At 41.0% G+C, this 15,791-nt stretch overlaps 2 protein-coding genes across 2 annotated transcripts in view; one reads left to right on the top strand and one right to left on the bottom strand.

Annotated features, from left to right (window-relative positions):
- Cd5l (CD5 molecule like) overlaps nt 1-15,791 on the top strand; it is a 112,267-nt gene that overhangs the window by 24,604 nt on the left and 71,872 nt on the right. Inside the window, exon 3 of the mRNA XM_036190390.1 lies at nt 2,136-2,254. The gene's annotated coding sequence lies outside the window, so the exon portion shown is untranslated. The remainder of the gene's footprint in view (nt 1-2,135; nt 2,255-15,791) is intronic.
- LOC118586177 (CD5 antigen-like) lies at nt 12,998-14,635 on the bottom strand. Its single transcript, XM_036191329.1, has 2 exons — nt 14,278-14,635; nt 12,998-13,211 (listed from the first exon to the last, which is right to left on the bottom strand). The coding sequence occupies exons 1-2, from the start codon at nt 14,633-14,635 to the stop codon at nt 13,189-13,191; spliced, it is 381 nt and encodes a 126-aa protein (XP_036047222.1). The 3' UTR covers nt 12,998-13,188.

The raw sequence follows: 15,791 nt of genomic DNA on the forward strand, positions 1-15,791 counted from the left end.
AGAAATCCCATGAATATAGGAAATATATGGCTTTTTATTTTCCAGGGCTGGTGGGAAGTCTTATCCTATGTGACTTGGTCTGGGATAGCTTACATAAGAAAGGAACATAGAGGAGCCAGATTAAAAAAAGAGAGAGAGAGAGCTATAAATTAGGAGTTATAAAACCACACTACAGAATACCTTTTTTTTTTCCATTTTATTTTTTTATGTGCAACTGTGTTTTGCCTGCATGTATGTCTGTGTTAGGGTATCAAATTCTTCTTAATGCTCAGTCCCAGGAAGTAGCCTGATTTCTTCTGGCTGTGAGATTCAGTTTCTTTCTTCTTCTTCTTCTTCTTCTTCTTCTTCTTCTTCTTCTTCTTCTTCTTCTTCTTCTTCTTCTTCTTCTGGTTGTTTTTTGAGACAGGGTTTTTCTGTGTAGCTTTGCGCCTTTCCTGGCTTTGGAGACCAGGCTGGCCTCGAACTCATAGAGATCCGCCTGGCTCTGCCTCCCGAGTGCTGGGATTAAAGGTGTGCACCACCACCGCCCGGCTCCTGTCTTAAAGGGGGAAGGCATGCACCCCCCCATCTCCTCCATTCCCTTTCATTTGATAAGTGACTAGATGAGGTGGTTTTGGAGATTCCCTGGATAGAATTACAATGTGATAAAGTGAAACCAAAAGCTAGGAGGTTTGCACAAAGGGTTTAGTGTGTGTTTTTCCCGCTAAATGGAGTTTCTGGTGAGATTCCTAGAAAGCTGCATGTTCACGGCTGAGAAAGTAGGCTTTAAGAAGTTGTTAATTGTGCTAGAATTCCAGAATGAGGGATTTCTTCTTCACTATGTTCCCTGATGTGTTCCTGTTGGCTTAGTGGACGCACATGAATCGACTGATATTTTAATTATTGTGTTCACCAGCTGCTGCCCCTCAGTCAGCACCCCACCAACTAAACTACTCAGGCCACAGCTGGGCAGGGCTTCTGGTTGGGTGGCCCTGGCTTTGCTGTGGCCACGATATATAGGTTTAAATTAAGTCTCTATCATAGTATTTATCAATAAGACTCAGAAATCGAAGGCTGGAGTGGAAACCTGCTAGCTCAGAGAGGCCGAGTAGCAACTAGTTGACCTTTCTTTTTGGCCAGAAACACCTCAAGAGACATGTCTTTTCCCTCATCCCAGAACCAAGAGAGCTCAAACTATAGTCCCCGCCATTTCCTTCCTGTGTGTCTTCTCCATCCAAATTGCTGTCTTCTCTATGGCCAATTCTAGACAGCTAGTCACTAGTTCCACCCTCCCGATTCAAGGTAAACTTTATTAGGCAGTCTCAGGAATGTCAGAATTCAATCAAAATATTCCACAACGGGAATTTACTATGGGAAAAATCTCTAGGACCGTCTGTGAGGTATTACCTAGATTTGATCAGTTAAGCTGTCAAGACTCATCCTAAATGTGATACCATGTCATGGACTCGGGTACCCGAGAGAATGAATAGGAGAAAAGAAGCCGAGCACAAGCATGGTGCACTCTGCTTGCTGGCTGTGGGTGCGCTATGACCATTGGCATCAAACTCCTGACACTATTACTTCCTCATTGTAACAGACTAAACCTTTGAGCCCGTGAACCACTGTAAATCTTCCCTCCATGAAACTGCTTCTTGTCAACACTTGGTCACAGAAATAAGGAAAGTAACTAACCCAGTGGTGGAAATAGATACTTTGTGTTTTCAACCCAGGAATGCTTTGCCTGCTCCAGCACTTTCTTGGACTGAGTGTCGTAAAGATTCATTTCTTTACCATGTGTCTCCATAAAGAAGAGGAGATTGTGTGAGGTGTTGTGGGAAAGTTCTGGAAGAAACTGAAGAGAAAGAGCATGAAAGGAGATTCCAGAGGCATGAAGATCAACATGAAATAAACCAGTTGACAAAGGAAGACTAAGCCTCTCCCACTGCTACCTACCTGTAACAAAATAGGGCATGAACACAAAGAGCCCCTTGAATCTGCCAATGTGGGAAAAAGAGGACGCTATCCAAGTGACCCATCAAGCAGGCTCAGGGCTCAGGGCTCCTGAGTGCTGCTCTGTCCTTGCTCGCTCGTCTACTTCCATTCCCTCAAATGTCCTTTTCTTCCCTAATAAACCATCTACTTTTTTCTCTTGTCAGTGTGTCGCCGGGCCAGTTCTTTGTTCTGGTACAGAAGAATCTGGAAGTCTGTGTGTGCCACCTGGTTTCAGATCCACAACTATGGCAAAACTAAGACCACAGATTGGTCAACCTGGGAGGTAAAGAAATGTTGGAAATCACATAGATCCTGCAAATGCCAGTTGATTCCTACTGTTACACTGGGATTGATGGGAGAGACTTGGAAACGATAGAAAGCAGACAGGTGTCCCCCAAAGCAGAATTGCTTTAATCAAAAACAACGGAAGGGTTACAGTTTCTCTGAGGGAGTACAGACTGCAGTGGAGGTGGGGGTGGGGGTGGTGGTAGTGGTGGTGGTGGTGTGTGCGCTCATGTGCACGTGCACACATGTTCATGTGTGTTGGATATTCATAGGACAGTAAAAGGTTGGGATGGAAGATTCTACCTGCAAGTCAGTTCCCCAGCAGTCTCAAAGTGGTAGATACAACTTTGTGTCGGTCCTCTTACCAGATATGTCCCAGAATCTAAGAGCCCACAGTATTATCAGTGAGGTCCAAGTTCCTCTACAGAGCTTCTCTGTCCACCTGAGGCTTTATGTCACTAAGCCTTCACCTACAATGTCCATCGGGGTGTTCCAAGTTTGGTAACAAATTAGGATTTGACAAGAACTGTCCTAGCATTAATCCCAATTAGGTATCAGAACAGTGACACCTGGTGGTGGTGCTAATTAAGGAAAAGCCCTGTAGCATGCTATCTTGAAAAGTACAATTCAGTCAACGGTGCATTCATTGAAACCAAACATGTGAGTGTTTGTGAAGCCAAAACAAGCTCAACAGCTCAGAAATAAGAATGGAGAAAGATATACCATTGCTCAAGGTAATGTAACAAATGTTCAAAAGGTTAAAATCTCAGAAAAGAACAATGTTGGGCATGCTCAGATTGTCATCAGAAAGATAACAGACAAGAACGCCTCTGGGCATTTTAATGTGTGAGAAGTCAATGGGGACAAAAAGCAAATTGTACCATATTTAGTATTATCCCACCCTTCCCTTTCACAAGGAATTTCTTGTTTTTATCATCAGACACATTTATTAAGTCAATTAATTAAAATTTTAAAAATCACCTAAGGATAGTGTCAATGAAACTTATGTAGTATATTTGAGGATGACTTGGGCTTGGGGATACTTCTCAATGTTCTGAAATTATGTGTAATAAGCAGGTGATTAAGAACTGTGAGGGGTTTTTTGAGTGAAATATTTGAGTTTTGAAAGTTAATATTTGAGTTCTCTTGTATGATTTACACATGATTCTCTAAAAATTTTCCAATTATGATGATATTTCTACTGTATTCTAAGGAAATATTCCCAAGTTGTTAGCATATTTCTTGAAGGTAGTGGCTTTTTCCTAATCTTATGGTTCAGTCTGTTGATCTTGTGCCAATAATTGGTAACAAGTGTTTATTCTTTTCTTTAATTGTGAGTCTCAATTTCTCCTTAATGATCTATATAAGTGTGATAGCACAAATAACCAACCCCAATAAGATCATAAACCTCATCTCTAGGACTTGGTTGATTTAGCATTTGCTAGTACAGACAAATAAATAAGTAAGTGAGTAAGTAAATAAGTAAGTAAGTAATAAATAAACTAACAAACAAACAAATAAAAGTTTCTGGGCTACACGCTCCCTGGTAGAGGCATAGACTCACTGCCTCCTAGAGTTAGCAGAGAGCATGGCTCTTGGACTGGCAGGGAATTACCTCCACCATGTTGGGAAGCGGAGGTGGGAGGAGGCAGCAGCCAAGGCTGTGGTTTCAGTCCTAGCCATGCTGCAGTTTACAGCAATAGATTCACAAAAAGACAGACTCAGATGGAATAAACCTCTAAATGGCTTACATTAGGTTTAAAAATGCATGCAGGCTTGGAAGAAAGAGGAAAAGGAGACTAGACAGTTGTATAAAGAAATAGTTTTTAAAAAGTCTTTAAAGAGACAGTAAAAGTAATATTAAAAAATAAGCTACATAAAGATGGAAATTACACAGAGAGTCTGGATTATATTGTCTTTGGGATTTTTACCTGCAGAAAGACATTTGGTTGTAAGGGCTGCTGCGTTAAGCATATATATTTTAAAGATATCTTGACTTCAAAATTTGTGTTTAAGGATATGTTGCTTTGGAAAAGAGGTTCTGCTTTTATTTCCACAGAAGATGAGAACCTATGGATTGCTTCCAAACTAATATGGTTTGATCAAGGAAGACCCCCTGAGAGGTCTCCAGATGTTCCAACATCCAGAACAGCTTCAAGGCAACTGGCTCAGACAATGCAGCCTCACAGACTACTCTAGTTAGACTTGACCATAATTCTTAATTTTCTCAGGATCCCCATAAGATTGCCAGTGCCCCCAACCAGGAGGAAGTAGTATGACAAGCTATGCCCATATTCCCAAAATATTGTTTACAAATGTTTATTTTTATTTAAAGGGGTTGATCATAAGTACAATCTCTTTCTAAATCATAAAAAGGGATAGTATAGATATGATAGGATAAAAGGGTAGATTATTGAATCTACTTTTAAAGAGCAACAATTTGCTTAAAATGTTTTACATTGCTATGGATTTTAGTTTATTGATACAAATTTAAAGTTTTTTTTATACTGTATGTGTATTTCTACTCTTGTTTAAGGTATTATGTTTGTGTAGCTCATGTATGATTAAGAAATATAGAGGGCTGGAGAGATGGCTCAGCCATTAAAGGCTAGGCTCACAACCAAAATACAAGAAATACCGATTAATAATTAGTTATCCATGATAATCAAACTTATAGTCATGTTAGTTAAGTTTTCTAGGTATACATAGATGTATATCAGTTAGATAGGTAATCTTCAAACACTTCAAAGACCTACAGAATATGTCATTCAAAATGTTTTTAAAACTTAGACTTTCCTGGACAATGAGACACCTCTGTTCCTGGCAGCACTGATTTACTTCAAAGAGGAAGATGGGCATCAAAGACACTCCATATGGAGTTTATCTTCTTGGCAAAGTTAGCCATTTGGGCAAGAAACTGTTCTTGCTGAAAGACCCTAGACCCCTGGGATACTTTTGTCTGTGAGAGGGACCCCCCAGAAACCAAGATTCCAAACCAGCAGATGCAACACACATGAGGAATGTATTCAGCTCTGGCGCAAGTGGGCTCTCTTTCCTGGTCAGTCAGAGAGCCCTGAGCAACAGTTACAAGCATTTTCAAAGGCAGAAACTACAAAATTAGCATAAGATACCAGGTGCCCTGGGTTTGGCCTAACTTAAAAATAATCATATATTTCAGCAATCATTTTGTTATGCGGGAAATTTTGTAACACTCATTGTAAACTGGTTGGCTCAGGGGAGGTCTAAGGGGAGCGGTTACTCTGGAGGGGAGTTCGCATAGTTACAGGCTTATAATTGGCTGACATTTGACCTAGTTTGCTGGACTCGCCAGATGGTCCTTATCTTGGGTCCCATTTGAGGAATTTTAAAACAGAGACTTATTATTATTTTAATCTATAATTACAGACCTTGTCCCAAGGCCGACGGCTGGACTCTGAAACTTTTTACTTATTTCCAGGGAGAGGATGGGTCAGTGTCTAACGCAAGCAAGTTTACAGAAGCAAAGTCAGCAATTTGCAATTGTAAAATGTATCTCTAATTTTTTTTTCCTCATTGCCTGGACTGCTTGACAAAATGTATCAACTGGACATGCAGGACCCATGGAAAAATGACCACTAAATTTTGCCAAAACAGGGGAAGATGGTCCTTCAGGTCCTGCTTCACAGAGGAGGCTGCTAGACATTCTACAGGACACAGGGAGAAGTGACTGAGAAACACTAAACCTATAGGCTAAAGATGGATGCTCCAGTGTTGCAGAGGAACTTTAGATGACCATCCAGGCAGCCAGCTGTCTCTGATATTATAGATTTTTGGAAGTTGCTTACAATGCTCTTACTGTTTACTTAGGTAATATTATATCCTTTGGGGTCTTTGATGTAGTTGAAGACTAAATAGTTATAATTTTCCTTGGTTATGAAAAAAGATAAATTAGATATGAAATCTTAGACTCACAAATATAGGATAGATAGAGTATTTTCTTTAATCTTGCCAAATACAAATAGACTAGATATTGTAAATGTAATTCCTGCTTGATAACTGTTCTATTATACATAATTTTAGTATGTTAAAGTTAAAACTTTTCTTTTTTATTAGAAAGGGGAAAGTGCTGTGATTCCCAGTGGTTAACAAATAAGCTGCTTTGGCCTATGCCAAGGCAGCTTAGAGGCAGGCATGAAATCCAAGGAGAGAAAGAGGAAAGAAGAAAAGCAGAAGAGGAGAGATGTGAGCCCACCAATGAAGGAGCAACAAGATGTCAGCAGATGGGTAAAGCCATGGCCATGTGGCAACATATAGATTTATAGAAATGGGTTGATTTAAGATGAGAGAGCTAGCTGGCAAGTGGCTAAAGCCATAGGCCTTACAGTTTGTAAATAATATTAAGCCACTGAGTGATTATTTTATAAGCGGCAGTGGGCCCACAAGGCTGGGTAGGACTGGAGAAACATTCCACTACTGTTAAATATTAGATGGCTGTAGTTACGGGTGTTCATGTTTGGGTCTTAGATATTGTTCCATTGGTCTACAGGCCTGTCTTTGTGCCAGTACCATGTTGTTTTTACTATCACAACTCTGTAAAATATCTTGAGAGTAGGAATGGTAATCTCTCCAGCATCATTTTCTTTCTTTGTTTCTTCCTTTCTTTCTTTCCTTCTCTCTTCCTTCCTTCCTTTCTTCCTTCCTTTCTTTCTTCCTTCCTTTCTTCCTCCTTCCTTTCTTTCCTTCTTCCTTCCTTTCTTCCTTTCTTTCTTTCTTCCTTTCTTTCTTCCTTTCTTTCTTTCTTTCTTCCTTCCTTTCTTCCTTCCTTCCTTCCTTTCTTCCTTTCTTTCTTTCTTCCTTCCTTCCTTTCTTCCTTTCTTCCTTCCTTTCTTTCTTTCTTCCTTCCTTCCTTCCTTCCTTCCTTCCTTCCTTCCTTCCTTCCTTTCCTTCTTCCTTTCTTTTTCAAAACAGGAGGTCTGCCCGCCTTAACTTCCCAGGTGCTGGAATTAAAGGCTTGTGCTCTTTTTTCCCCTACTATCATGTCTCTGGGCTACCCAGTCTCAGTCCCTGGCCATCTAAGCAGTGTTAAGCATGAGCTCCCTCTAGTGGAGTGGGCTTCAGTTTAAATCAGACATTGGTTGGCCACTCCCACAAGTTCTGTACCACAATTGCTCCAGCACATACTGCAGGCAGAACAGATGGTTGGTAGAAAGTTTTGTGCCTGGGTTGGTGTCCATGCTTCTTTCAATCCCCTGAAGAGTACCTGCCTATACCACAGAGACTAGAAGATAAGGATGAAGGCTCCATGCAGGCATCATCTCAACCTCTCCATGTTCAATGAGCTGTGTGGATGTTGCCCTAGGCAATGAGGCCCTGCTGTCAGTTTATAGGAGCATCCCTCTGTCCTAGCATCAGCCTGGGTTGTTTGGGGATCTCCACTGGACCCCCTTAGACAACAACTCAACTGAATGCAAAACAGCCCGGCCACTGGAAGCCTTGCCCGGCAATAAGATTTGGCTAGTTCAGAGTCCTTATCCCCCATAACTAAAAGTGTGCCTTAGGATCACTCTCAAGATTTCAGGAAGTTTCTACTGCACTAGATTTCCACACCACCCCTCAAGTACCCCCAATTCTAGCCATCTCTCCCCATACTCTGTCCTTCCACCCTCAACCTGATGCCTCCCACTCCTGTCCCCACTGACCCCCAGTCTACCTGCACAACCTATTCTGTTTCTGCTTTCCAGGGAGATCCATGCGCCCTGCCCCCAGAGCCCTACTCTTTACCTAGCTTTACTGGGTCTATGAGTTTGTAGCTTGGCTATCACTTACTTAACAACTACTATCCACTTATGAGTAAGTACATACCATGTTTGTCTTTTGGGGTCTGAGTTATCTTACTCAGGATGGTATTTTCTAGTTCCATCCATTTGATGACAAATTTTGTGATGTCATTTAATAAACATCTGAGTGATACTGTTGGTGTAAAAATTGAGTAATACCATTGTGTAAATGTACCACATCTTCTTTATCCATTCCTATGTAGAGAGACATCTAGGTTATTTCCTGTTTCTGTCTATTATGAGTAAAGCCACTATGAACATAGTTGAACAAGTGTCCTTGCGGCATGGTAGAGTGTCCTTTAATGTGCCCAAGAGTGGTGTAGCTGGGTCTTGAGGTAGGTCAATAACAATTTTCTGAGCAGCTGCCATATTGATTTCCATAGTGGCTGTACAAGTTTGCACTTCTACCAGCAATGGGGGAGTGTTCCTCTTGCTTTGCATCCTCAACAGCATGAGCTGTCACTTGCGATATTAATCTTAGGCATTCTGACTGGTGTAAGATGGAATCCCAAAGTAGTTTTGATTTGCATTTCCCTGATGGGTAAGGATGTTGAACATTACTTTAAGTGTTTCTCAGCCATTTGAGGTTCTTCTATTGAGAATTCTCTGTTTAGAGCTATACCCCATTTTTAATAAGATTTTTATATAAAATTTTATATAAAAATATTACATACAATATATATTATTTGTTTTTATATAAAGAACATATATTTTGGATATTAGTTTTCTACCAGATGTAGAGTTGATAAAAAAAAATCTTTTCACATTCTGTAGGCTGCTGTTTTGTCTTCTTGACAGTGTCCTTTGCCTTACAGAAGTTTTTCAGTTTTGTGAGTCCCCGTTTATTTAATTGGTGATCTTAGTGCCTGCCCTAATGGTGTTCTGCTCAGAAAGTTGTTTCCTGTGCCAGTGCATCCAAGGTTATTACCCACTTCGTCCTCTATCAGGTTCAGTGTGATCGGGTTTTATGTTGAGGTCTTTGATCCACTTGGACTTGAGTTTTGTGTAGGGCACTGAATATGGATCTATCTGTATTCTTCTACATGCTGACATCCAATTTGACCAGGACCATTTGTGAACATGGGCTGGGTTTGTGATTGCTGCCACAGTCTCTGTGAGTTCACATATGCATCAGTCCTGTTGTAGCTGAAAGACCCTATTTTCTTAGAGTCACCCATCCCCTCTGGCTCTTATAATTTTTCTGCCTTCAATTCCACACAGCTCCTTGAGCTCTGGGGGGCGGGCTTCAGTGAAGACATCCCATTTAGGACAGGTGCTCCAAAACTCCCATTCTGGGCACACTGTCCAGTTGCAGATATCTGTATTGGTTCCCATCTTTTGTAGGAGGAAGCATCTCTGGTGATGGCTGGGCAAGACGCATTGATCTATGCCTGGAGGAGGAGGTCATTAGGAGTCATTTTACTGCTACATTCCTTCAGCAGAACAATCATGCTCAGTTTTCCCCTGAGTCACTGGCCTATCTAGTCTCACATTCTTGGCAGCACAAGCAGTGCCAAGTATGGATTCCATTTCCTGGAGTGGAACTTAAATCAAGTCAGATAATGGTCACTCACACGACATTTGTGCCACTACTGGACCACTGTATCATACAAACTGGCCGCTGTTGTAGAGGGTTTGTAGCTGGGTTTATGGTTGCTTTTCTCCTCTGGTGGCATGCACGGTATATTCCAGTACCATGAACAAGAGTCAGTACGGGGAAAGGCTCTGAGAAGGCACTAGCATGACGTCTCCATGTTTCATGAGATATGTATGTGTTGTCTATAGCAATGGGGCCTAACCATAAGTTTGTGGAGAGCACCAATGGTCTTGATAATAACCTCAGCTGTTTTGGGGATTCTCAACTCAATTATATGTGATCTATTCCTGTCTGTGAAGGTTTCACTTGGTGCTGAGAGATGTCCAATAGGGGCTTTGTATCCCCCAAATGATCTGGTGATTCCATTTAGATTTCTTTCCTATATGCACATATTTTAAGCAGCTTCTACTGTAGTAGATTTCCACATGACCCCTTCAGTGGCCCTTAGTGTTAGCTGTCCCTCCCTATCTCCCCCTTTACTTCCCTATTCCCTCCCACTCTGCATTTAATCCTCCTGTTTCTGTCTCCCCGTGTGTCTCTCCATGGCTAGATATTCTATTTCCCCTTCCTCGGGAGCTCCCTGAACCCTACTCCCTTACCCTATACCCCACCTCTCTGCTTATGCAGATTGTAGGATGTTTGTTGAGGACTTAGAAGCTAATATCCACATATATGAGACCATATACCAAATTAGTCTCCTTGAGTTTGGGTTACCTCACTCAGGATGATGATATTTTTTCTAGGTATATCCATGTACCTGCAAATTTCATGATTTCATTTTTTATAACAGCTGATTAATATTCCATTGTGTTAAAAAATGTACTATATGTCATTATATTTTCGTCTACTGTTGGGCATCTAGACTATTTCCAAGTTCTGGCTATTATGAATAAATAAATAAAAATGGTTTTACCTTCCCTTAGGCCATCTTGTATATTAATGAACATGAATGAGCAAAGCAAATGTCTCTGTAGTAGAATGTAAATTCCTTTGGGTATATACCCAAGAGTGGAATAGCTGCATCTATTTTCAATTTCCCAAGGAATCACCACACTGATCTCCATAGGGACCGTACAAGTATACATTTCCACCTGCTCCTAGACTCGGGAGGTAAACAAAATGTCACATGTCTAGGGAAGTGTAAACCTGGAGTTCCTTGAAGGCCTTCGCCAGCATTATAGATGGAATGAACTGGGGGAGGAGACAGACCAGCTGAGCTGCAGGTAAGACGAATTCTCAGACTTTCCAGCTGCGGGTTGAACATAAAGTTCCAGGATAGCAGCTCCTGTCAGCTGTCAATCATGTCAGGGTGGAGTTTCCAGCGATGCAGCTGTTTTTGAGTCATCCCTGCTCCCGTGATTAACCTCTCCCAGACTTCTGTTAGTAATCCCCATAAAAACTCCTTGGTCTATGCTGTTTTAATTTGGTCTGCTGAACAGACAGTTTTTTAGAAAAATATGAATTAGTAAGCTGTATGAAAGGAGAGACAATTTATAAAGAGAATGACTCTCATGAAAAAATTATCCATATAGGTCAGGTTATCTAGGTGGCTCCACATTAGATTTATGTTTAATCTTCAAGGAAAAAGTAAGTTTAGTAGTGATATTTTGATCCCAAAGAAGTAGGCGCTAATGCCAGTGAAGGAATGGGCTTGTTAGTAGGGCAAAAGCAAGCAGGCGAAGAGCAAAATTTCCCACTTCCATGTCCTTAGATAGGCTTCCAGCAGTAGGTGGGGCCTTGATTAGAGATGGGTCTTCCTACATCAAATTAAGCAAAACTTCCCTCACAGGTGTACCACCCTATTTTGTGGCTAAATCCCGATGTAGTCAAGTTTACAGCTGAGAACAGGTGTCATAGTCAGAAACAGGAAGAGTTTGTAAGAACAGAATTCTAAGGAATTGTTGAGAGAAAACCAAAGAAAACAAGTGAAGCAATCCATCTGGTTTCTGTACTGAAAGTTTACATGGTGCAAAAAATATCGTTGTTCCTAAAGTTAACTCCTGATAGCAATGCACTCCAATAAAACATCAGTTAAAACAAATTGCAAATGTTTTTGAAGCTTTTCAAAGGATGTAGTTTTACATAAAATATAGAACAGTCAATCAATTATCAGTGTTGGTGTCTGACCTGGAAGAAAAGTGGCATACACTTTTCTTCTGTCCACATTTACAGGTCCAAAGCTACTTATTAACTTACGAAAGGAAGCTATTCTCGGGACTATGTTTTGAGCCTTAGATGCTGCTAAGCCATAAGCAGTGATATGTGAGTCTAGGGTGGGTAACAGTATGGGGAATGTGGCTTCTCTCATTCTCAAAGACCATGAAGATCCTAAGAATAATGGGCTGTGGGAGTGGTGGTGCACGCCTTTAATCCCAGCACTCTGAAGACAGAGGTAGATGATCTCTCTGAGTGTGAGGCCAGCCTGGTCTACAGAGTGAGTTCCAGGACAGACAGGATTACACAGAAAAAAAATGTCTCAAAAACAATCAAACTAAAACAAAAACAAAACAAAAACACCAAGATATCCTTTCTGGAGAGGGCCATATTAGGGACAGGTATGTAATGTAGCTGTGTGCTTGCCTAACACACAAATATCCTGAATTCTAACCCTGCACCACACAAAAACAGGTACAATTGCACACACCCATCATCCAAGTACTCAGAAAGTGGAGGCAGGAGGATCAGAAGTTCAAGGTTATCCCTGGCTATATTCCAAGTTTTAGGGCATCCTAGGCTACAGTGACAGCCCATCTGAAAACAAAAACAAAAACAACAAAGGGGAAGACAATTTTAGTATAAGAAAACACCAATGTAAAAATGCTAACAATAACTTCAAGAAGACTTGTACACATATAGATGTGAGTTGTGTTCATGTATATTTCGCTAAAGGAATTCTTTTAAATTAAGTTGTTGAATTTAATTAAACACTAAAATAATGTACAATTTATAGAACAACCAATTTAACTATTAATTCATCTGTCTGTACATATTATTCATAATCCCTTTTGGTAAGTATCAGTTACTTCTGGCAATGTGACTTTCGTCTAATTTTTATTTTCTTTTCTATACATCACTTTATAAAATTTTTGATTACACTTATAACTTAAGCAAGTGTTTTATAAAGATTTTTTTAAAGCTAGTTTCTTCCCAAATCAAGAAATAAAATAAAGCACTCACAGTTTCCTTTATTATATGTGCTTTATTTGGCCACATTCTAGGGGATGGAAGGCCCAGGCACACGTGATTCTCACTTGTTGCCCACCTCCTCATCCCTCCTAGGAGATAGCAAGAAGGAACTGGAAAGGGAACAGCTATTCCAAGCTTGGCTTCCAGGGACTAGAGGACGTGGGCCTTCTTTACTGCTGTTAGAACTTAAGCTCAGAGCAGAATTGTTTTGCGTCCTGTTGAAGGATGAATCACAGATGAAGTCTTGAAGTCCAGTGAAAACTATGGACTATTAGGTCGGTGAGGCTCAAAAGCAGAAAATAGGAGGTCTGATGGTGTCTGGTCATTTGATCTTCAGGAAGTGCTAGGCAAGACTGCTGTGAGGAGGGAGTGAGAGGTCAGGATGCAGTGGCATGGCAAAGACTGTGCAGACACATTCACCAGATTTTCTAAGGATATGTGTGATGCAGAATGAGACCGGACACCAGCCTGAACCATGGAAGCCTTCCCACCTCCTGACCCAAACATCCCAATCAGCTCCTGGGAATTCTTCCTACACACGGAAATTTACTAAAGAGCCTCAGAAATGTGTGAATCCTGATTTTATGTCGACTCAGTGAAGACCTTGAACTAGACACCACACTTTTCTAACAGAGATAATGAGCCATAGAGAAGTCTGTTACTTCTGGGGCTGGTACTTGGGGCAGGCCGACCTCAAAAGCTCTGTACAGTAGACTCCAGATCCCATGGGCTCCAGAGACCCTAGTCCTGATTCCATTACCTTGAACAAACTACCACCTTTACAAGTGCCTTGCAATGGACATGGCCCAGTAGTTCTAAGGGATTCTCTTTTCACAAAAGGCCACTCCAGCACTCAGTGGGCTGAGGCTGGGGAGAATGTTATTCCTGGCTACCTCTCTAGTCACAGGCTCTATGGAGATGTAGAAATTCGCAGCAATCCTCAGATTTCACCTTGCTCTAATCCTCTGGAATCTTTGCCTGGTATGGCCTGATTCCTGGACCTGACTTTCTGGGCCACCAGTGTCTTTGCAACATGACCCACCAGCCAGCCCTCCATCATTAGAATCCAGAGCTTCATTCTGATGGATAGATCTGCTCAGAAAAGAGCTCAGAGGAGTTGAAAAGATTTCACAATAATGTGAGCAGTGTCACCCTGACTAAAACCACCCAAGCTGTAAAAACTGATGCTTCATATTATGTTCCAACTGAAACCATGAAAATAATAATGTTTTGTCTTTTAAGATAGCCAATAAGGACAGATAACACTAGCACAGCACAGTCTGTTTTATAGCTCAGGGCCAACTTCATGTGACCTGACTGTGTTGCCCTTAGTCATTCTACTATAGAACCAGTGCAGGAAGAAAAGCAGAGGAGGGCAGCCTAAGGAGGGCTCAGCCCCATGTCAGCTCCATCATCACCCACCTTCACACACAGCCCCAGCATCTTCATCATGTCCACAATCAAAGGTCTCGACCTGCTCACATTCACCCAGGCTCTTCTCTGTTCCATTGCACAGGGCCACCTGAATGAGCACAGGCAGAGCTTCATCAACTACTGGTGGATACAACATGGCTATAGGTGTGTGCTTGGCTACTCCACAGCCCAGCTCTCGGCACACCACTGCCACATCCTTCATGTCCCAGCCGTCATCGCATACAGTGCCCCAGCGACCTTCCTGTTCCACCTCTACACGTCCTTCACAGTGGTGGGGACCATTCACCAGACGCACTTTAGGTGGAGGCTCTGTAAGCAGAATGGGTGAAAGTACATTAAAAACCATACATACCCCAAGGCAGCTCCCATGTACACAAGTCTCTACAGCAGTGGGGGAGTGGGACAGGGGTACGGTTACAGTTCATGTCAATTGTTGATTGATAGTATCTGGAATCACTTAAGAGAAAAGTCTTCAGGAACCCCCTATCAGGAACTATCTAGATTAGGTTGGCTGGTGGCCGTGCCTGTGGGACACTATTGATTAGGTTAATTGAGCTAGGAGGACTTGTCCACTGTAGGTTCTGGTATTCCCCAGGCTGGGATCCTTGACTATATAAAAAGGAGACCGTTGGCTGTGCATATGAGACTATACAGACTGAAGTATAAGACTAAACGAAGAAAATAGCTTTAATTAAAGAAAAAAACCCCTAGAGTTCATATACTCCCAAATCAAACAAAAATGATATTAATTTTTTTGTTTCACAGAGAAAATATGCATGAACTGACAGTATGTAAGACCATTAACCAAATTGCAGTGATTTCTCTTAGGTAAAAATTTTACAGGCCACATTTTAGTAAAAGCTAAATATAAGAACATAGGATTTTAATAAATGCTAAGAAATCTAAGAAATTAATAATAAAGGATTGATATAATATTTATACAAATTGTAAATTTTTTATAAAATAATTGAAAGTCTATATTACACATATTATAGAAAATGAGGAAATCTTTGACATCATACATCAAAAATCTTAAAATTAGATAAAAGTCATATTTGGAGGAAAACAGTTTTAAATATACTTGTTCAAAAGCAAAAAGCTGAAAAAGAAGCAAATGAATTAGAAAAATATTTAGGAATAATAAAATGATATCAACCTGAAAAGTAAAAATTTAAAAGGAAACCTGAATTTTAAAAAAAAAAACAATATAATGGAAAGACCTCTGTTAAATCTGGTGAGAGAAGGGGTCCATTGAGGCACATTAAAAATGAGGAGAGAACAGAGTCACACACTAGAAACTAAACACCAGATATGGTGCTCAAGAGTCTATAATAAATTTGAAAATCTAGACTTTCCTATTTTGCTCATCTTTGGGGGGCAAAGCACATACACTGTTGTGTGAGGAGCTGAGTGTAGCATATGTGTGCATAGTGTACGTGTGCATGAGGAAGCCAGAGGAGGACGCCTCGGTGCTTCCCCTAAAGCTCCCTGCTTTCTTCTCT

The sequence above is a fragment of the Onychomys torridus genome, chromosome 6 (genome assembly GCF_903995425.1).
Source record: "Onychomys torridus chromosome 6, mOncTor1.1, whole genome shotgun sequence".
Classification (NCBI taxonomy): domain Eukaryota; kingdom Metazoa; phylum Chordata; class Mammalia; order Rodentia; family Cricetidae; genus Onychomys; species Onychomys torridus.

Coding starts and splice junctions, on each gene's coding strand:
- LOC118586177 (XM_036191329.1), bottom strand. CDS start 14,635: ATGGTTTTTAATGTACTTTCACCCATTCTGCTTACAGAGCCTCCACCT. Junction 13,212..14,277: donor TGCTGGGGCTGTGTGTGAAG/GTGGGTGATGAT, acceptor CCCTCCTCACAG/CAGTCTTGCCTAGCACTTCC.